This window comes from Mytilus edulis, chromosome 9, assembly GCF_963676685.1.
Source record: "Mytilus edulis chromosome 9, xbMytEdul2.2, whole genome shotgun sequence".
In the NCBI taxonomy this organism is placed as follows: Eukaryota; Metazoa; Mollusca; class Bivalvia; order Mytilida; family Mytilidae; genus Mytilus; species Mytilus edulis.
The window spans coordinates 1,474,654-1,498,500 of record NC_092352.1 but is presented as its reverse complement, the minus strand read 5'-3'; the positions used below and the strand labels follow the sequence as shown (position 1 = coordinate 1,498,500).

The window sequence follows — 23,847 nt, the reverse complement described above, 5'->3', positions numbered from 1 at the left end:
ACTCACATACCAAAAATTAGGCCAATATCTGAAGGCGTCTAGAAAAAAATTCCGTATAACTGTAATTTTCAACAATTTCATAAAGTCCAAAGCCCGTAATGTCGGCAAAAATTAGTGGAGAAAAACGAAACTTAAACTTGATCTGTAACTCATCATGGTTAACTCACATACCAAAAATCAGCCCAATATCTGAAGGCATTTAGAAAAAAAACTCCGTATAATGGTTTGTTGCGGAATGTCGGAATGACGGAATTACGGAATTTCGGAATGACGGACAAGGGTAAAACTATATGGCACCGACAACTTCGTTGTGGGGCCATAAAAAAACTTCTAAATTTTATGTATAGAAGGTCATCCATAATTATGTACTTAATAATGTAGTACTGGGTATTCAGATGATAGAAAAATACTGCGACAGTCTGATGTCTTCTCTGTACATTGCCTTATCATACAAATATATATGAATTTGTCATTATACGTTCTATTTTATCGTTATGTTCTGTTTATTTGTAAACGTGCACATTGTCAAAATCGTAAATTGCTTGTTAGAGCTTATGTTTATATATTTTGATGTTATGGGGAAATAAAAGAAAACACTATTTGACGATTCGTAAGTAGACGAAACGCGCGTCTGGCGTATCAAATTCCTGGTATAAGTCTGGTACCACTAATGGGTTGATACCACTGCTGGTGGACGTTTCGTCCTCGAGGGTATTACCAGCCTAGTAGTCATCACATCTGTATTATGAATTATATGGTAATTTTTATCATTTAGTGTTTGCCAAATTATAAAGTATTTGAAATTGTGAGGAGTCGTATGTAGTCGAAGCGCGCGTCTGACGTATCAAATTATAAGCCTGGTACCTTTGAATATCTCTTATTATGCCTATTGTTATCAAGTCGTTGAACTCTGCACATTAATTATTACTTTTTATATTTTATTCACAGTTTTCTTCAAATGGTCTAGCATGTATGGGATGCAGATATACTTCCTATGTTCCACGAAAATTGAGTGTGTATTCAGGTCGAGATATTATAGCTGCATTATGGACAGATTTAGTTGTATCTAGGTCAACAGAGAAGATGTATTATCATCTCTACAGTGACAATGATGATTTTGGAAATAGAACCCTGATTGATACTGTGTTGAAAAAAGTCTCTTCTAATGTCAATTATTACACTAAAAAAAGTGACTTCTCGGCGTCTTGTGTGTATATTGCGACATGGGAAAATGCAAGGCTATATGGTGATGTAGTAAGTATACGTAGTAAGATTTTATAAACAAATATGTGCTTTAAGTTTGATGGATACAATGGTTTATAAACCACAGAGCAGAGACATGAAATTCACTGAGGTCAATAATTGAGGGGGATATCATATACATGCCTCTCTGTGATTGATGTATCATTTTAATTACTTTTATACCTATCTCCTATTTCTAGTAAATGTATCTGGTCAAGATGTTTAATCTCTTCTTGTTTTTGATATTAAATATTTTATCTGCCTTAGCACTTGATGATTTTGATACCATGAGTTTTAAATGTTTATTCAAATTCACTTAAAATAAACACTGAAAAAGAGAAAAACAAAATAAAAAGGTATGTTTACAAGATTTCATAAACCTACACTATCGACTTTGCCTGAAACAACTATTTAGGTTCATGTTATCTGTTCTTTATGTTATATACCCTCTTATGATTTTTCTTATGGTGAATATAATGTTTTATAAAGCAATATACCCTATGTTTTTAGCTATTAGGAGAAAAGACATATTTATGCGTTTCTTCGTCATTCGTTCGTCAGTCTGTCTTTCCATCTTCTGGTTGAAGTTTTTGGTCAAGGTAGTTTCAATAAGGTGAAGTCCAATCAACTTGAAAATTAGAATATATTTTCCCTATGTTCAATTAGACTTTTTATATATATGAATAGCAACACGACGGTTGTCACACGTGGAGCAGGATCTTTCAGAGCACCTGAGACCATCCAATTTTTTGACGGGATGCGTGTTGCGAAGTCAATAGTTTTCTATGTTGTGTCTTGTATTCTGTTATTTGTGTGTTTGTCATTTCCCTTTTTTAGCCATGACGTTGTCCGTTTATATTCGATCTATGAGTTTGTCTATCCCTCTGGTATTTTTAGCCCCTCTTTTAGACATTAAGTATAAGGTCCTGAGATCTACTACGAAAATTGTTTTATACCAAGTTAAAATGATAAATGATACCTTGGTACCCATAATGCTGATAGTATCTGTATATAAATATTATCATTCAGGGGAAATATGGTGTTTAAATGTAGTTTCATATACATTTAATTATTATTTTTTTTTTTTAGAAAACTGTAACATTTCAATTTATTTTGGCAACAAATGGTGCAAAGACCTATGCTTACTCCTTGTTTAAGGATGTCAATATCCTGTCTCCACCTGGTGGTAGACAATGTGCAATAGGATATTCTGGATTAGATGGATCTTCATCAAGTATATACTCCTTCACAGAAAGTGCCTTTAACGTTAGTGAATTAAAAGGGAACACATTTGATGGTGGGTATAAAGTGACAATTTTAAAGATCAATGCCACGAAAACAGGAAAACTGTCGCATTTGACATGTTTAATACTTGTATTTAAACGCACAAATAATGTTTAATGAATAATCATACCTGTATTAATGATAATTCTATGTTATCTAAACCAATTAATCTGTTCCAAAAAGTTTGATGTATATATGCATATAAATATGTTAGCCTCAGTGGTTTGAAACCTAAATTTCTTCAAGTTTTTAATATATTAAACTCAAAAAAAGATACTGAGCATCTAATGTTCTACACCAAAGTTACATTTTTACTCAATAAGACTGATCTGTATCTCGTAAATCATGAGAGTTGAAAAGCCAAATCATTTAGGATTTGTTGTAATCATTTAAGCTGGCATATATGACATATGTATGTCTGAAGATGACAAATCGAGACATCTATTGAACTGAAAAATCTTCTGATGGTGTGCGTAATACCACAAACCCCCTTTTATTAAAAATTAATAAACACACTTGTTGATACCAGAAATAAAATTTTGTATGCTAGTCCAACGTTATGTCTTTGCATTACTCATCAAAAACACGCAAATAAAAAAATAAAAAGCAAAATAAAAGAAACTTAGGTGAAGAGCATTCAGAACCAAAAGTTACAAAAGGTTTTACCAACACAGCAAAGGTAAACTATTCTTGGAGTAGAAATCATTCAAAGTTTTACAAACAGGTCACTAAAGTATGATAATGACCATACATATAAATGTCTGTTTTATCAGCTCAGATACATGAATGCCTTTAGTTGTTAATGTCTGTGTCATTTTGGTCTCGTGTGGACAGTTGTCTCATTGGCAATCATACCACATCTTCTTTTTTATATTTAAAATTGATGAAACAATTTGAATTTTAATAAGCTATCTATAGGACAAATATATTTTTAATTGAAAGATGATTATTTACTGGAATCATATATTTCAAATTTTATTGCAGGTGTTAATGGTGTATATTTTATGTCACTTCATTCAAAGGGTCCAATAAAAGTGAATCCAGCTTCTCAGTGTGTGAGGTGGTATCGTAGAAATGTTAATTCAGTTCGATGGAGCTTGAGAAATTCAAGATGGCTGTTAGCGAATATTTGTCCTTGTAATCAGATAATGCTTGTTTTTGATGGAAGATTTTTTATCTTTTCGTATCAAAATAATGCTGTGTGCTATGCCAACTACAGATTTGGTACCAGTCGTGTAAGTACACATTTATACATGCTGTAATGTGTATCACTGAATTTATGTAGATGAAGACAATTGTTAACCTATCCTGTTTAGAATTAAATCTCGTATTCACCTGTTGATTGATATCATGTTATAAATTGATGTTTAAATGCAGTGCATTTACATTCTCTGTCATCTTTTATCTATGATAAACAGTAATTAACAAAGGTAATAGCCTTTATGTTTATAGACCATCACAACATTTCTTTGACTAAAAATGGACCTTGGAAGTGATTTTACTAATCTATGCATTTGTGAAGATCTAGATTACAAAGAATGAAATTGCCTGTTCAAAGAATACCCTGCCATATGTTAAATCGACACAGAATAAAGCAACATAAAAAACAACCATAGATCTTTATGAGAGGCCTTGTTTGTATTTCGTATAAAAAAAACCCAGCTTATATATAACATTTAAAAGATATGAAGCACACCTAACCTTAATGACTAAAAGTGGCATTCAAATGTAAATGTTTATAATTTAATGTTGGATGTAACGTTACTTCTGATTGGCTGACATTGTTTTGTTTATTATCTCATAGACATAACTATATCATGGGACCAGGATGTCATCAACGTTTTTTCATGATTTACGCCATTTGAAAATGGAATTTAGGATTAAAATATTAGAAATAACTTTAATATGTTTTCTGTCTTTTCCAAAAAAAACCCAAAAAAAACATGTGTTGCACCAAAATTATAATGTAACTTTTTCATAAAATAGAAGTCATTCCTTAAATAAATAAATAAATACACTTTATATAACAGATTTGCTGCTATCACCAGTGGTGGGGGTTCCTTCTTTGGAATCGTCCAGATGCTGGTACTTTGGTTACAGGGAATCCTTTTACTGAGAATGTTACATACCAAAGTGATAATGTTATCCCTAAAGAAAATTGTTGTGAAAAATCGAATAATTGTCATCTGTACTACAGCGTAAGACCAGTTGGATTTTGTTACAGGAGGTCACCATTTGGTATATGTAAGTACATGTATTATGCAGATGTAAAGGTCTAATTTATTGTACCATACCATAACATAACTTATTTCTGTGATATTTGATAGTATATAAAATATGTTAATACAAAAACTATGCAAATATAAATAATCACAAATAGATTAGCTTGGCTCTTATTAATTCAACAACATCAAGAAAATATTAAATCATCAACTTTAATTGACACAAAGTGGACTTGCAGCAAGGTCATATTTCTTTTGCGCTGTGTTTAAGGCCTCCTTGTGACCTTAAGATGAAAAAAAGCAAACAAAGGACCGTTACTGTTGCCTTGTGTGGGTGATTGCTGTAAATGTACTGTATTTTCAGTCAAGGATGGAGTCCAAAAGGCGAAAAGATGTCCGTTTACAGTTTGAATTGTACCTTTTATTTTGCTGTAAAGAATTGCTTTTTCATGTTAGCTTTTACATAATGATAACTCGTGAACATGTACAGGAAGTACCACTATTTACGTTAAAAAAATAAAAGCGATTATTCATTAAGGTTAAAGTCTCAACATTTTGTGCCTATTATACATTATGGATTCTTAGAAAATGTAAAATATTATGCAAAGATGGCTTGTTTTTTTTTATTTGAATGCATGTATTGGTACCATAATTTCCTTCTCTTACCCTTCCAGAGCTCCCGGTTTTTAGTGGAATTCGTATATTTTCTTATATATCATTTATAACTGTTGTCTTGTTTTACTCCTTAGTTTTGTGAGTCTTAGTTTACTCCTTGGTTTTGATTGTCACTGTCTTCGGTCTCGTTATAATTAAAGTAACTCGTTGCATATGACTTCAATTGGTAAATTATATATTTATTTTCAGTCTTTACCTTTGGGGATCCACATGTTGACACATTGGATGGATTTCAATACACATTTAACGGCTGGGGTGAATACACAATGATGAAAATTGAAAATGAAAATGTAACCTTCGAAATTCAAGCTAGAACAGATTTAGCAACATCAAAGAATGGAACTGAACTGAAGAAAATAAATGCAACTATATTTAGTGGTTTTGCTGCCAAGGAAGACGGGAATGTCACGATGCAAGTAGAACTAGCCAGTGATTTGGAGAGTAAGTTATAGCCCCTATTTATGTTAAAAAACACCAGATTGAAATTATTATTTTTTTTGAACTACTAGAATTCAAACATTGTTTACTTTGTCTTGGCAGTATCATTTCCGTTTTTCCGCAGTTTAAGTCCAAAGGAAACTATTTTTTATCTTTTTGAAGTGATAATGAAAATATATATTTAACCATGGTATTTATCCAGTTGAGATAGTTCATCTGCTTTAACTGTGGTTCCCCTGCATTTTTATCTACAGATAGTGGATATTGCTTTATATATGGAAATGAAAAACGATTCGAGAATCCCTTAGCTAATCAAAATCAAGTAATGATATAAAACGTGTGTCCAAGGTGTATTACCTAATGAATAAATACATTATACTATTTAGTGTTATGTTGTTATTGCCTTTCTCCAGTAATATTTGAAAACTTTTTTAATTACAGCAATGGTAGTTTATGGTAATGGCAACGACTTCACAACACAGTTTAATATTGATGAAAATTTTACTGTTTTTCTAACTGGCATCGTTTTAAGACGTCAAAATCATACACTTGTTGTTGCCTTCTCAGAGTCAGGTGATTTAAACAATATTTTTATCTATTTATATCTATCTATGTATTTGTTGATTTGAATTTCATAGCAAGGGATTTTATTAAGGTATTTTACCAATATTGCATTTGGGAAAAGAACTCACTAGATTTAGTCGACTTTACCATTTTGGTTTACCCTAAATATTTGGTTTTGACAGCTGATAGTTTGATAATTATAATCCGTGCATGACACAGTAAGACCGTTAGATATGTTTACTTATGATATCTTTAATTTTTCACATATCTCTGTGAAAGAATAATTTGTTGAATTAAAGAAGTAAATATGTTTGACACTAAGCTTATAAATTTAAGTTGTATTTTAGCATTTTTACGCTTATTATCTTTTTTATGAAGTTTATTACCGTACATAAAATGGATGAAAAAACATTAAGATATCAAATTATGATTCTTTATTTAATAAAAGCCTTTACATTTGCAGGAATTCAGTTAAATTTTCAGGTGAAAACTCGGCAGTTGACTTTGTCAGCATCAGTTCCTGAGGATTTCAAAGGGCAAGTTACGGGTCTCATGGGAAACTTTGATGGAGACAAAACCAATGAATTTGTGTTACCAAATAGAAGTATACTTTCGTCTGGTGATGTTGATTCTGAAAGAAAAATTTATAACAATTTTGGTCAGCTATGTAAGTAATTAAATCTCATGTTCAGTGATGTGTGTTTAAAAACAAAATGACACAAAAAAACAAACTTTTTGGTTTGAAAAAAATATTTTGATTTTTGATATTGTATGAGTCTTATGTCTATTAAACTGCACTATTCAATAACTTTTACTGTGAGGTATCTGTTTTAATATAATATTACATGTTTTCATTGTAGGGGAGACAACTTCAGATAATTCAATATTTTATTACACTGATGGGAAATCCTGGGCTGATTACAGTCACCAAGATTTTGTTCCAATCTTTATTGATGAATTTGATAATAGTACACTCCAGTTAGCCTATACCGTCTGTGGTGGCAAGAGTGATCAATATAAAGCTTGTATCTTTGATTACCTGGCAACCGGTGATCAATCATTTGCTGATGATACTCAAATAACAAATGCGGAGGCTGAGTCTGAAACTACACAATTACGTTAGTTCTATTTTTTATTTCTAAACTTTAAAGACAGTATAACAAATGTTTTGAGATGTAAGCGTTTAATTCAATTTAAGATTGTTGAATGTTTCAATCTTTGAATTGAAGGACAGCAATACTAGCCAAGGTTTTGGGAATTTTGAGTAGTTATTTATGTTATGTCCAAAACATCATATCCCCTCTTTTCTACGATGCTCGACAATGACAAAATCTTTTATTCGATTATTTTATATTACTGTTGCCTTTATTTGATTAAATCATATAAGTACATGTTATGTCTTCTCACATTAGAATAGGAATTCGGAAGAGGAAAGATATTTACAGATCGAGTTGCGATCAATTCATTCAACATTTTCTTGATGGTATTTTTCTGTTTTGGTTCTTATAAATATCCTTGAATTTCAAATATTTTACTTTTGTGTGTACCCGGTGATAATAGATAAATCTGGAAAATGGCCTCAGATATATATGTATTTATAATTATATTTATATTTATATAGATAAAATCTTATTATAAAAAGGCAAAATGAGGTTGTTAAATTTGATATTTTCCTGTTTTGTGCTTTTTTGTTACATAATATTGAGAATGGAAATGGGGAATGTATCAAAGAGTTAACAATCCGAGTATATAACAGACAGCAGCTAAAGGCAACACATGGGTCATCAAAGCATTTGTTTCTTTTTATAGTGATTAAAATGATAACACAATGTGGACTGCTGTACCCCTATTTTTGACGTTTGTAACTATTGTTTCTGTCTGTTTTGTTAACGATGCGACTGTTACACAAGTGAGAGGTTTAGTATAGGACTATGTTCAATCCACCATTATTTACATTACATACAAACATGGTTGTACCAAGTCAGTAATGTGACAGTTGCTATCCATTCGTTTGATGTGTTTGAGCTTTTGATTTAACAATTTGATTACTAGGGACTTTCCTTTTTGAATTTTCCTCTGAATTCATTTTTTTGTCATTTTACTTTTTATGCATACAATTTATAAATTAAGTATTATCTACAAAAAGGGGAAGTCCTATTTTGACTGTTTTCATCACGAATACTTCACTTAGGATTCATTTGGTAAAACATCTTTTTTTTACTGAAACAATGTAGTATTTTAAAATGTGTTTTGATCAATTGTTCTTATCATAACTTTATGACATCATTCACAGATAAGGCGTGCCTGTATCCTTGGACTATTAAATTTCTAAGCCCGTTTAGAATAGTAATTATATAGGGTAGTCAAGAAATAATTTATTATTGGTAAGAGCATAGTCTTAATTTCACATTCGCCTGAATGGAGAGTGACCAATTTTTTTAAATTTAGTTTCCTTGAGTCAGTATTAGACACAAAATATCTCACCCGTTTGTCCAACAAGTGAAAGTAACGATGCTTACAATTTGGTGTTGATGAAAGTTACATGACAGATTCAACTATCTACTGTATCCTGGAACTGGCATAATAACAACAACAACAACAACAACAATACTTTATTTTAAGAGGGTTACACAGTTAGCTATATACATGTAACTAATCCTCCCTGAGAACCTCATCATGAGAAATCAAACAAAATGCAAACATATACATTGTATACATTAGTATAAAAAGTCACGTATGATAATAATGTTCAATACAACTTGATAAAATGTGATGAAAAAAATAAACATGACGACATGATCAGTTTTTAATATTATTGATATAATAAGAGTTAACTTACCTGAACTCCTTTAAAGTCATTGGGTTGGTATTCCTCACTTCTTCTGCATTTTCTGTTTTTTGTATAGTTTTGTATAGACTTTTTGTCTAGTGATCGATTCTACTTTTGATGAATATTTTAATATAATATTATTCAACTATTTCATTATCTTCTAGAAAATGAGGCACCAGAAATAAGTGGACAAGAATCTATCAAAGTAATAGTAAATCAATCAATAGTTTTAAACTTCACTGGTCATGATGATAAAGCAGATTTTAGATACAGTATAATAGATCAGCCAGGTGAAGGCACTTTCACATCTGATAATTCCACAGGAAATCTGACATTAACGTGGACACCTGCAAATCTTAATACAGAAAAAATCAGGTGAATTTAGTAGACATTTTGTTTTTAGGAAATTATGGGGTTTAGGATTGAAAAAATGTGGACGTTCTATGTTTAATGCAGCATGTAATTATTTGGTATTCATTATGTACGTGTAAACTTTTTCTAACTTGTGTATTACGATATTTTCCTTTCCAAACATTTTGATTTCAATTATTGATAAACGCTAGGCAAGCCTCAAGCTTAAAATATATAAATTTATCCGTCTCAAGTAGAGAAAAATCATTACACATTTGTTGCAGTGTAGGAATCTGTTTCTTTTATGATTGTACCCTTCCTTTTTTAATGATTTGACAAAAAGTTGCTTTCCTAATATGTGACGCAATATGGTATTCATGCATGATCGCCTTTCAGATCACTTGGACTGAAAGGCCAATGAAGTATGTCTCATCACTCGGCATCCGTTGTCCGTCCTCTGTCGTGTGTCGACGTCGTTCTTGTCATCGTCAATTTTTACAAAAATCTTCTCCTCTATCATGTTGAAATCTATCTGCCTGTAAATTTTCAGACGAATCAGACAATTTGTTGTTGGATTGCTGCCCCTGAATTGATAATTTTAAGGAAGTTTGCTGTTTTTTGGTTTTTATCTTAAATATTATTAAAGATAGAAGTAAACTCTAAATAGCAATAATGTTCTGCATAAGAAGATCTACAAATATGACAAATGATATAAATTGTAAATCGACCCCTGAAGGAGTTATTATCCTAAATGGAGGACTAAAAAGCCAAGAAGGTTGCCTGTGCTATACGAAAAGGGAAACGTTTATATTTGCGTACCATTTTTATTTAAATAATATGTTATAATTAAAGAAAACGATATCATTTTCTAATTAATTTGAGTTTATACATTTGTTTCAAAATGTTATTTAGTTTAGTTGAATATTAGTTTCCTTTCAGACTTTGATTAAATTATATATATATATCAATGTGTTATAATTTTACATAATCTTTATTTTTTGTACATTAATAATCTGAATAAGGCATTGAGTCTTTTCGTTACACATGTCATTTCGGGGTGTTTTATACTGCCTATAAGTATTAGCTTTGATCATTGTTGAAGGCCGTACAGTGACCTATAGTTAAACATTTCTGTGTCAATTGGTCTCTTGTCAAGAGTTGTCTCATTGACAATCATACATCATCTTCGTTTCTATATTCACAGGGTAACTACCGTGGACAGTGATGGTTTAACAGCTGATGCTATAGAGGTGGTGATTATAGCATGTAGTGGATGTTCAGGTGACCAAGGAACATGTGACTATGACAATCTCAGAAATGAATCAAATCCAAACTACTTGATAGCCTCTTGTAACTGCACAACTGGTTGGTCTGGTAAGGACATGTTTTGTCTGATGCTTGGTCCGTTTCTGTGTGTGTTAGTTACATTGTAGTGTTGTGTCGTTGTTCTCCTCTTATATTTATGCGTTTCCGTCAGTTTTAGTTTGTTACCCCGATTTTGTTTTTTGTCCATGGATTTATGAGTTTGAAGAGCGGTATACTACTGTTGCCTTTATTTAAAAGTACATTTGTAAATGATATTTGATTTCAGAGTGCATCCTGTCAGATAGTCAAACTCAACTCAGTCAAACGTGCTATCACAATTTATTTGTATACAATTTTGGTCAAAATCAATGTTAAAAAGTGTTGAGAGGAATTATCAGACTAACATCACATATAGAGGACACCAGTTTGGGGTTCTTTATTCATCGAAAAGAACTATTTCCGTATATGTCTAATTTTGCTTTTTTTTCCCTCTAAAAATTAAAGTATTTTAGAAAACAGACAATAAAAGCAGCTCATTGACTAACTACTGTGTAAGTGCGTACCTAAGTTAAGAAAAAACAAACACATGTTCCGTGTGCTTTGTATGGGATACCAGACAGATTGACAGTCACATGTACAATTCATCAATAGAAATCTTTATTCCTTCCCTTTTTTCAGGTGATGATTTTGATAATAATACAGACGGTTGTGCTGAAAATCTATGTGGTTTAGAACGTACCTGTATATACTTATTCCTTCCCTTTTTCATGATGTGATTGCGATATCAATACAGATGGTTGTGATGAAAACATATGTGCTTTAGGACGTACCTCTACATATTTATTCCTTCCCTTTTTCAGGTGATGATTGTGATATAAATACAGATCAGTGTGCTGATGACCCATGTGCTTTAGGACGTACCTGTATAGATTTATCACCACCTGATGAAGTACTAGCTGGTCGTGGTTACAACTGTTCTAACTGTCCAGCAGGCTATATTATTACAGATGATGAAAAATGTGAAGGTAAACATGGAGATTGATTGATTAAAAATCATTTAAATGGAATACATTTCATTATAATTTTAAACAGTAAAGGTACAAAATGAATACTTCAATTTTCAACAAGTCTTTTCCGCGCAAACTCTTTTTGATTCAATTCAGCGTGATTTCTTTTTAATATATTATATCATCGATCCACAGTGTTATATTCTTCCCTAAGTATTTTCCTACTTTTTTTCTCATCAGTAGAAAATAAAATATATTGAACGACTTTAGAAACGCAATACTAGATTAGTCTTTTAAATTCCCATTTTTAAATAAGCATTATTTTGTAAACAATCGTATGAACAGAAAGTTCTTTCATAACTTCAATGTTTAAAAAAAAGTCAGTTCGAAAGTTGAATTGATAACGTCATTTTCAATGTTCAAATATTGTGGTATACACTGAATCCCCGCTTTTACACATACCAATAAATGTGTCACCGTCAAACGCAATGACTGCATGTAACAAACGCAAAATTGAGTGTCAGAAAGGTCAACCATATCTGTTCAGCATGTTTTGTGTTCTGTTTTGGACCTTCTGATTTTGCACTTGTGCCATCCATTACGAAGGGTTTTAGCAATTATGTGGTTGAAACTTTTAAGCTTCAAATGTTGTTCTGCAGTCAATTCTTTCTTACTTCAGTTAATAAGAAACGTTTATAGCATTAATCTGTGCAAAATGGCATTCAGCAATTTGATAAGCAGTTGATTTTGCGGCCTTTTATCTGTCTCGCCAATGACGTTGCATTATCAAATTCTATTGACGTTGCATTTTCACAATACATCGATCTTGTCATTGATAGTCTTCAACAAACCCCGTCTACCGGTATCATACACCTTATCGCTAATCCCGGCTGACCCGGCCGCTTGACCTTTTGACGCATACAACAATCTTTTTTCCATTGTAGCGTCAGATATTTTGTTTTATGACGTCAAAATTTTACGGAAACCTGTGTGATATCCAGTAACGGCGGACAAATAGCGATAAGGTGTATTGTCGGAAGGACAGTAAGACGAGTTTCTGAAGTCAAATTGTTTGGTTGTAGCACATTTACGTTTTCGTGTTTGCAGTATTCTAATGGGTTGATTCCGTTTTTTAATTCCTCCGTCTTGGCAATATGGAGATGCAACTTTTTTTTTCACTGATTTAAGTGTGGCCAAGGATTGAAAGAACTGTTTCATGCGATCTCAATAACCCGGTATGATCAATTACGTCAGGTAAATCAAATGTTGATTTTTTGAAAGGGGAAGAAGGAAAATAAGCATGCATAATACTTGTATGAAGATCAAACATGATTTGGTAAAAAAAATCAACAACATGAGTGTTGCGTTTTAAAAGTCGGTCAGTATTGAATGACAACTTTGAAAGATTGGTGCAAGTAAAATGACACTTTCATTTTCAGATTTAAATGAATGTTTAGATGGAATAGATAACTGTCCAGCGAACAGTAACTGTACAAACACAGATGGAAGCTTTACATGCATCTGTCTAGAAGGATTCCGAAAAGTAGGTTCGGAATGTCAAGGTATGTACAACGATAACAAACGTTAAATTTTAGACTCTATCATATAAATGACTTTGTTTATGTGAAAGATAAATAAACCACAACAGTTAATACAGATGTTTAAGTCTGGAGTTTGAAAACAAGAGATTTAAGCTCGTGTGTACAGAAGCTTCCCTTTCGGTAATTTATTCAGCTTAAAAATCAATAAAGTGTGTTTCTCTTATGAATTTATTTTAAAATATATATTTTTTTAGAAAGTACTATAGTCCAATAAACTACACCGTTTAAATTTACAAGTTTATAAAACGATATCATTTCAAGGTAACATGCTATCTTATTTAAATGTTGACCAATGCGATATAGAGAACTGATAATTACAATAAATTAAAAAATTCAATGATGTAATCAAGTTAACCTATAATGAATTCAAAATACTTAAGTATATTTTCACAGACATTGACGAATGCACTGAAAGGACAAGTGGTTGTGAACAGATATGTGCTAATAGTGATGGAAGCTTTACATGTAGTTGTGTGTATGGATTTGAGATACTAGCTGACGGTAAATGTAACCAAAGTAAGTTTAATTTGGAACTTTAATCACCACTTCAACTATAAATAGAGGACAGTGTATTGTATTTAGGTCACTGTGTTAGATGAATTTCTCATTTTGTTTATTATATTTGAAAATGAAAATTATATGTTACTTTTATAAGGTGAATATTGAGAAAGTTTTCTGAACGTAATATCATACAGAACAAAGGCTTGTATAGTACATAACTTTATTTTCCTAAATTAAACATGCCAGAAGTGTTGCTCACTATAGAGTACGATAAGCAAGAAATAAGAGAAAAAAACAGCATATTAGCAAGGTTTGTTAATGTGTCGCCATCTGTGTTATTGAAACTGTAAAGGGCCATCTTATCAATTTTAAAACTAATAATTGAATTTACCAAATACATAATAATATTTAATTTTTATTTATTATCAAATATAAACTGATATATTCAAAAAATGAATTCTTCCCTACAAATCACTAATTTCTTTTCACTGCATTGCATCAAATAAACTGAAATTTATTTGCAATTAACAAAACAAAAAGGGGAAAGAGTCTTAATGTTCAAAGAAAAACTTTTCGAAGAATTCAAATAGAGAAATATATGCAAATTATCAGTGTTATTCGGTCATAAAAAGTAAAAACACAAAAATACTGAACTCCGAGGAAAATTCAAAAAGGAAAGTCCAAAATCAAAAGGCAAAATCAAAAGTCCAAACACATCAAACGAATGGATAACAACTGTCATATTCCTGACTTTGTACAGGCATTTTCTAATGTAGAAAATGGTGGATTGAACCTGGTTTTATAGCTTGCTTAACCTCTCACTTGTGTGACAGTGGCATCAAATTCCATTACATTGTTAACGATGCGTGAACAAGAATTTTTTCGATATTTGAAATTTTTGTTGTATGACGTCAGAGGAGTGAAATAACCACGTTGATTTTGCATGTGAACTTATCGGTTCTTATTTCACTGGGAAATCAATGTAACCCATTGAAATCAATATCATACCATCCGTTGTTCGTTCTATTTTGGTGTTTTATAAAGACGCATGTATAAGATCCTTCAAACGTTAAAGTGAAAGATATGTTAAAAATGATTGTATGCAAAGATAAATCTGTTTGCAATGTGGTTTCAAGTACACTCTCCCCGTATTTAATGTCATTTACACATGCTGTTAGAAATTGTATTTTAAACATATACAAGTTCCTAAACTGTTTTTTTGTTGTGATTTTGACTACTTTTAACACTCGTGAAGTATTCTAGAATCACTTACAAGCAATTACAACAACTATTTATTGACGAAAAAACTATTTTTTTCATGGAAATACATGTACTGCACACACGATTTGAAATTTCCTGAGTGTCTTGAGACATTTTCTAACAGTTAATTGATTTCCCCTGCAATTGCCTGATAAGAAGGGGAAGTGGGCTATTTAGAAATGCAAAATATACAAGCTTGATTACACAACTTAAAGATTTACTTATATTTGAAGATAACATTATAATTTAAAATCCGATAATGTTGAATCAATGTTTTCAATATACATGATATACTTTACCAAGTCATTATCTTCTTGTTAGTCAAATCTTCATATTACTGGTTGTTTAATTTTTTTCATCTTTCCAGCAATATTTGATGTCTGTGCACTGCAGAATTTAACCTGTAGTTATGGTTGTGATAACACTACAAATCCAGGAACCTGGGAGTGTATTTGTCCTGAAGGGTATCTACTTCATATCAGTAGCGGCAATTGTTCTAGTAAGTGTTATAATAAACTAAAAATATGGTATGGTTGCCAATGCACAAAACTTCATCCAGAGACATCATAACCTAATGTTGAACAACTTAAGATCGCTATCCAGTCTTCGGCAATAAATAAGGTCAGAATGTATAGTAAATCAGTAATCATTACAACTTGACAAAGGGAAAGGCCTAAGGGCTATATTCATACCAAAAATAATAACTATAACCAATTTACTTTATGAATTTATGAATTGATGACAGTATTAAACCAATTAACACCACCGAATCACACACCTCGATTTGTTTAGTACAATGAAAAAGTTAGATTTGCAAAAGGCCACAACCAGAAAAGCAGAATATAATTTATGCATTTTGATTGTCAAACAGCAATATGTGTATATCAGATCTGATATTTATATATTCACAAACCTTCAGAAAGAATAACATATGCTGGCATGTTTATACATACATTGCTTTATATTTGTCACCTAGTGTGATATACTTAAACATGAAATTAAAATTCCTGTTATATGGCAAAACTTTAAAATGCTTTATAGCCAGCTTTTCAGTGTGATCCAAGGCACTGCATTGAAGACCAATGACGATTTTCTTTTAACAAATTGTGACTTGAATGGAGAGTTATCTCAATGGCACTCATACCACATATCTTCTTATATTAGTATAAGTAAAATTGTGCATGTAGCAATCTTCCTGCAACAATTGATAATTTAATATTTCAGATATAAATGAATGTGACGCTAATGTATGTACACAGACTTGTCAGGATACTGTTGGGAGCTATACTTGTTCCTGTTATACAGGCTTCAAATTAAATGCTGATAAAACTTCTTGTTCAGGTGAAAATTATAAAAACAAATAATGTCTGAACTTGAATATTTGATTGTCATGATGCACATATCTCATGACTATCTCTCTTTATTGAATATATATTAGTCTGATAGTAATACACTATCCTTCATAGAGCCTTAAAAGACAGGAAAAGTAAAAAGAACAACCCATCAAATCAATTTAGATTACAAATAATGCATTTTTATTCTTATGCTACCTCACAGATTGAATATTGTTGATTTTTTTCTTTTCTGTTCTCAATATAGAATTTGCCTAACTAACATGTTATAAACTTTTAAACAATGGTTATTACCTCGTACAACAGATCAAGTACAAATTTGTATGTCATAAAGTTAAGCGTCTTTTCAAATGAACAAATTGCTGTTTCTGTTCTCTAATTTCAATTTGCCCCACCCAAATGTTATGAAATTTATACACTATACTTTAAGCACAAAACTAAAATCAGGTACACATTTTTGTTGCATTATTTTTACTTTTCTTCATTTATTTTCCTTTAAAACATTTTATACAAGGGGACATCAGTTGTGCCATGGACAGATTCCTCGTTTATTCTAAATTGTATTGCCCATCACATAGTTGAACAAATTAGTTCGTTTAAAATGAAAGTGTTTTATTGCAAATTAAACCTTTAAAAAAACAATCATTGTATAGACATATATAAATACATACTTTGCAAAAGACTAAGCATAATATTGATAGTAATTCTTATGTTTTTCTTGTACAAAAATATGTATAGTGATCAATACTTCATAACATATTTGATTTCGGGGAAATTTAATTAAGTACCGTAAATAAACAAATTACAGCAGTAAAAGATCAAAAGAGGGGGGAAACATAAAAACGAATTTATACACTTTTGACAGTCTCTCAAAATCTAAGGTGATGAGAAAGTACATTTGTAACACAAGTCCAATCTGATTTACTATGTTTTGTGTTTATTATTTGTATAAGCATGTTCTATTTTGTGACAGCCTGTGTGAGTCCATTTTATGGTGACAACTGTGGAAGTCAATGTAGCTGTGGACCAGGCGCATTAAGGTGTGATCCTAGTCGTGGATGTGTTTGTAATAGTGCCTGGACTGGAACTAATTGTGACGTTGATGTCGATGAATGTGAAGATACTCCAGGAATATGTCAATCTGACGACAAGAGTTGTGTAAACGAAGATGGCGGATATGAATGTTACTGTAGAGCTGGTTATGAAAAGGTGTCTGCAGACGACAGCGTTCCCTGCGCAGGTAAATATTATGTTCATTATGTATTGTAAATTATTATGTAAACACATATTGGAGAACGAGTCCATCTTTTATTGGTTGTACCTACGTAGTACTACTTAAATGTTATGTTTGTATAAATAAAAACTCAAGTCAATTTTAGAACAGGTGTAATTGTTTTTGTTGTACTCTTCTTTTCTGTCTTGAATGCTAGTTTAACTACACTGTAGATGTAATGGTGTATTTGTTGCATTAAAACAAGTATCAATGGTTTGGTTTAAAACCAGCTTTGTTGTACTACTTTCAAAACCAAAAAGAAAGGTCTTTGTTATAATGTCCAAACTGCAGGATAAGTTAAGTAAGCTGGTTTCAATTTTGAAAAATAAAAATCACAGTTTCAGTTTCAAACATTTTATAATTAATGGTACACTACTCGTATTTTATATCAATAGAGTCTGCTACCACAATGTATTAAATTTATTATATATATTTATAAGTCTGAATTGAAAACAACGTTCAAACACATAATTGCGTTGGATAAAAAAGGCAATTGCTATACGTGTACATACAAAATTAATTAGTAGTGGGGTACAAATACAGCACAAACAACTTTTTCAAAAGGTAAAACAAGTCTAAAAGTGTATTTTAACAAAGCACATTTGACTAGCAGGTCAAACTACTGGTGTTCTTAAACCCTACTGACTGCAATTGCGATTGCCGTATACACAGATCACAACATGTAATAAATTGGATCTTATTATTAAATTATAACCAAACAGAAAACAAAAATCCTTTGAAAAAGACGGTATCCTACAAACATGAGGTTCAAAAATATGTACACCATATCTAGATTTCAATCATGTATCTTCAGTGATTTGAAAGGAAGGCCATATAATTTTCTACTATTAAGGATAGACTCTTGAATATATTTATATATACCATGTTTTTGTTTGATTGTTATTTGACCATTCTAATCATTCTAATCATTTATCGTGTTTTATTGGTTTGTAATTCATTTGATTGTACAGCTCAAATTTCGGGCACCAAGATAGGTTAATAATATTATCAGATCTTGTCTCATGTGTATGCTTAATTTTAGATATAAATGAATGTAGCAGTGCAACAACAAACAATTGTTCAGCAACGATTTCAACATGTCAAAATACAGATGGTGGATATACCTGTAGATGTAACTCTGGCTACCAAACAAAAAATACATACGAATGTGAAGGTATGATTATAAACGTAAAACATAAACTATCAGAGAAGAAGTCCAATATATCTGTACAATTCACAGTAGTAATGCCTTGAGTTCTAAGGTTTTAAAAGATTCAAATGTGACACCATACACAAATTTTAGTTCATTGTTCAAATCAAGTGGAGCAGATTCCGGAGTGGCATCCCTAGTTTCTATTCTAAAAAGCAAGTTTTTGGAAAATTGTTGAGATTGCATCTGTGCTTAGTCCAGCTACTTAGTAGTTCATAATTTTGCTGGGGTCGATAGTTACATCGTTAACCACAATATTGCTTAATTTTATATGTTTAATAGCCTGTTGATGGCAACTTTTAAACACTTGATAGTCAACTTGAAGAAAGAAAACAAAGTCATAACTATCAAATGGTAAAAAATAGAGCAAAATGTAGTTTACATTTAAAGAGATACCAATCGACAGCTTAACAAAATATAACATAAAGTGTAACATTTTCTTCAAACCTAGTTATAGCAATTATTAATATCAGTCACTTGTCCAATTTTATTGACATTCTTTATTATCATTTAAAAATTGAACATATGTATCCCTCATTCATGACATGCCATGTGTTGGCTATCACCCAAATAAAATAAATTTGACCAGTTTGGGTACATACACTGAGACAAAACATACTCAATGGCAAAAAAATCCCAAAAAAGACTTCTAGAGAGACAAAATAATTGTTTTCAACAATAGGCTATTGTTTATACAGTATTTCAGACTCCAAATCATCTTAAATCTATAAATATTAAATGTGAATAAAACCTGAAACACTGAAAGATAATCTTCCGTTTACACTAAATTTTCTAAATAACAAAAATATTAAGATATAACATGAAGACATCGCTGGCAATGAATTTGTTTTGTTACATAGTTTGTAGTGATAGATCTTAATTAAAAGATCTTTGATATACTACAGATGTAGATGAGTGCACATCAGAGTCTGATGATTGTGAACAAGACTGTGTCAATAATGTAGGGAGTTATAACTGTCAATGTTTTTTTGGGTATGAACTCAACAATGACAGAAAAACTTGCAAACAAGGTAGGTGAATTAGTTTCTGTACATACTTAAAAAGGGCACTAGCATGCAGTATCTCTAACTAAAGCGATATATATTATTTCACTATTTTATTAATGATTGAACCAATATAATCTGATTTTATATTTTATCATATATCTAGTTGCTAGTGCCCCTTCAAATAAGATTGTGAATATGAAAGAAGTTTCTTTCATACTGAATATGTTTCTGTATATTTATTCAGTTTCTGTATATTTATTCAGTTTCTGTATATTTATTCAGTTTCTGTATATTAAATCATTTTTCTGTATAATGAATATATTTCTTTATAATGAATTAGTTTCTTTTTTTCAAATTTTTTTCTGTATATTAAATAAATATTCTGTATATTAGATAAGTTAATGTATAGTATGAAACTCATACTTGAATGTCGAGAAAGATACTTGATAACATAAAATATTATGTAATAGTCACAACAACGTTAACTCTGGAATTTGATTTGAATAATGCAGAATCTTTCTATATTATTAATCATATAGAATGTTTAAAACAATACTATAGATTATAAGAACTCTACAATCTCAATACTTCTGATGTTTTTTCATTGATACTTAAATCTTTTATTTGCTAGTTACATTTCTTTTATTAAAATATATATTGAAGAATGTTTACAGATGATAGATTTGAACATGAGGTTCTAGTATAGAATTTTAATTTTTAGTGTCTGATCCATGTGGTACCCTGAGTAACCTGACCTGTAGTTATGCATGCAGATTAAAAGACAGCACTGCATTTTGTTATTGTCAATCTGGATATGTACTTCAGGCTGATAACCAAACTTGTACAGGTAAATCACTGTTATTACGTCATTTCTGGAATAATGTTTTTCATCGAAAAAGTCGTCAATTTCGCACACCTTTATGATTTCATTAACCAAATAGAAAGCACGCCTGTATCCCTGCTCTAATAAAGTGTCCTGCACTTTCAGAATCGTCATTCTGAATGGAAGTATAGAAATAATTTATGTTCCGTAAGTACGTAAGTTGATTCCTGTACGACCGAGGGAGGGTAAACTTCTAATTAGATTTTGATTTCCACAATATTTTGTTAAGTATAGAATAAAGATAAATCACACGTTTATCAGCATGTGTTGGAAATGACGAGAATTACATTCTGGTCATGTGGTGAAGGAAGTCACATGACAAATATAACCAACTGCCGTATCACAGAACCTCCGTATTGGTAATACCTTACATGAAAAGTGTAACTTGATGGTCACAGATATTAAACAATATATTCATATAATGAGGACTTTATTTTGAGCTTAAAACCAACCAAACAGCAAAAGACAGACTGGTATAAAAAAAGAGGATGTGGTATCATTTCCAACGAGACAACTGTCAACGAGAGACCAAAATGACACAGACATTAACAACTATAGGTCACCGTACGGCTTTCAACAATGAGCAAAGCTCATATCGCATAGTCGGCTATAAAAGGCCCCGATAAGACAATGTAAAACGATTCAAACGAAAAAACTGACGGCCTTATTTATATTAAAAAAATAAACGAAAAACAAAAATGTAACACATAAACAAACGACAACCACTGAATTACAGGCTCCTTATTTTGGACAGGCACATACATAAATAATGTGACTGTAATATTTTTTTCTATCTACAAATCATATTACATCTCTGACTCAAAGAGAACAAAAATAGATATCTTTAAAATATTCAAGGCAGAAATATAATATATAGTTGAAGTCAATAATGTAATTAAAAGAAAAAACAGTAAATTGATCATAAAAACCCTAAACTACATAAATGATCATAAATAATAATAAATATCCCTGAGGTCATATGACCCAAGTATTAAGTCACATGACTTGAGCATGTCAGGTGACAATAATGTACTTTAAGATCTAACACATGTTAAAAAAAATGAAAATATATTATTCAATATTGTTTAATGTACACTTTTTTTTTCTTTACTTCTTCTTTTACTATTTATTTTATTTTGATTTTGACAACTTTGTGTTGTACACTCTGATGTTGTGTATAATCATGTTTACCTGGGTAGTTTAGATATATGATCTTAGTCTAAACAGAGACATGATCTAAAATACCACAGTTTTCAAATAAGTTAAAACTTCGATTATGATTCAAAACATCACGAAAATTATGGTCAACTTACCTTTTAAATTATACAAATTGTCTAGACGTATTATGAATTAAATTTATCCAAATCACAAAGATGATGATGGCAAAATAATGCACATTCATCTAATGTTAAAAACCACTATCGGACGGAAGTGAAATTCTCCGGTAAACATGAAATCATATAAAATATTGTAATATTGTAATGTAACATCAATTTACTTTTATTAGATATTCTCCCTGGATACCTAATAACTAATATATCAGGGATACTTAGTGCAATGCTGTACACTAAGTAAATTGTTAACAGCAATAGAGTGCAATAAAATATATTATCCACGTTAAAAAAAAAAATAATGTGGCGGTGTTAAATATGTAAGGGGGATCCCAACCCTCCTCTAACCTGGGACAGTGGTATAACAGTACAGCAAAAGAACGAACTATAAAAATCAGTTGAAAAAGGCTTAACTCATCAGATTGACAAAAATACAAGTGGATGTGGCCGGGTAATTATACATCCCGACACAAAAAGACACAATGTACAGATCTCAGAGTACTCGCAGTTAACTGACAGCTAGTTCAAAGCCACTAACATCTCATAAAAAAAATCATGCATCTAAGGCCACCAACGGGTCTTTAAACAAATTAGAAAATTATGCACTCAGAGGTTATCTTCCGCCACACTTAAATCTGAAAAATACAACTGAACATAAAATTTCAAAAATATTTAAGCCCATAAACAAAGGCTAGAGGTTCCTACATGTATGGAAACATGATAATGCATGTATTCCTAATTAATTTGATTGAAAGTTACCACAGTCAAATATTTAAAAAGTTATACTTTTTTTGTAGATATAAACGAATGTAACGATGACAGTAAAAATCTGTGTTTTGATAAGTCAACATGCTCTAATATAGCAGGAAGTTTCAAATGTAGTTGTACAATTGGTCAGTTCTTGGACAACGATCGAAGAACTTGTTCAGGTAAGTACAAATTATTTAGAAAAGAAAAATAAAACCATTTTGTTTTTTTAATGATTTTTTCCCCTTTAATTGAAATGAGATATGTCAAATTGAAGTTGTTACAAAAATAATACAATTAATTTTTTTTGCAGAAAAATAAATTATGTTTTCAAAATTCATCTAAGTATGGACCTTTTTAATTTGATATATATATATATTACAAGACATATTGGTAACACTAGTTTTATGTATAATACAGATTGTGATCAGTTCCACTGGGGTGAAAACTGTAATAATACATGTAACTGTGGTTCTGGGGCAGAGAGGTGTGACAGTATAACTGGATGTTTGTGTAAACCAGGATGGCAGGGGACCATGTGTAATGCTGATATAAATGAGTGCAATGGTGTAGTCAACCCGTGTGATACCTTTCCTAACCAAAGATGTGTCAACACACCTGGCACCTTTGTCTGCAAGTGTGTGGCTGGTTATCAGAATGAAACAGGAACTTGTACTGGTAAACACAATAAAGTTGAGAATGGAAATGGGGAATGTGTCAAACAACCCGACCATAGAAAAGGGACGAAAGATACCAGAGGGACA

The 23,847-nt window shown here is 31.2% G+C and overlaps 1 protein-coding gene across 2 annotated transcripts in view; it reads left to right on the top strand.

The window, feature by feature from the left end:
- The window catches only part of LOC139487436 (fibrillin-2-like), a 108,108-nt gene that overhangs the window by 67,850 nt on the left and 16,411 nt on the right, over positions 1–23,847 (top strand). For both annotated transcript variants that reach the window (XM_071272216.1, XM_071272217.1), the window contains exons 35-55: positions 949–1,254; positions 2,332–2,539; positions 3,511–3,761; positions 4,557–4,770; positions 5,613–5,864; positions 6,303–6,434; positions 6,889–7,092; positions 7,286–7,543; positions 9,420–9,630; positions 10,811–10,980; positions 11,772–11,936; positions 13,358–13,480; positions 13,913–14,035; positions 15,648–15,779; positions 16,505–16,621; positions 17,606–17,872; positions 18,948–19,079; positions 20,021–20,146; positions 20,844–20,969; positions 23,134–23,265; positions 23,504–23,761. In XM_071272216.1, the coding sequence (XP_071128317.1) occupies positions 949–1,254; positions 2,332–2,539; positions 3,511–3,761; positions 4,557–4,770; positions 5,613–5,864; positions 6,303–6,434; positions 6,889–7,092; positions 7,286–7,543; positions 9,420–9,630; positions 10,811–10,980; positions 11,772–11,936; positions 13,358–13,480; positions 13,913–14,035; positions 15,648–15,779; positions 16,505–16,621; positions 17,606–17,872; positions 18,948–19,079; positions 20,021–20,146; positions 20,844–20,969; positions 23,134–23,265; positions 23,504–23,761 (3,907 nt within the window). The remainder of the gene's footprint in view (positions 1–948; positions 1,255–2,331; positions 2,540–3,510; positions 3,762–4,556; positions 4,771–5,612; positions 5,865–6,302; positions 6,435–6,888; positions 7,093–7,285; positions 7,544–9,419; positions 9,631–10,810; positions 10,981–11,771; positions 11,937–13,357; positions 13,481–13,912; positions 14,036–15,647; positions 15,780–16,504; positions 16,622–17,605; positions 17,873–18,947; positions 19,080–20,020; positions 20,147–20,843; positions 20,970–23,133; positions 23,266–23,503; positions 23,762–23,847) is intronic.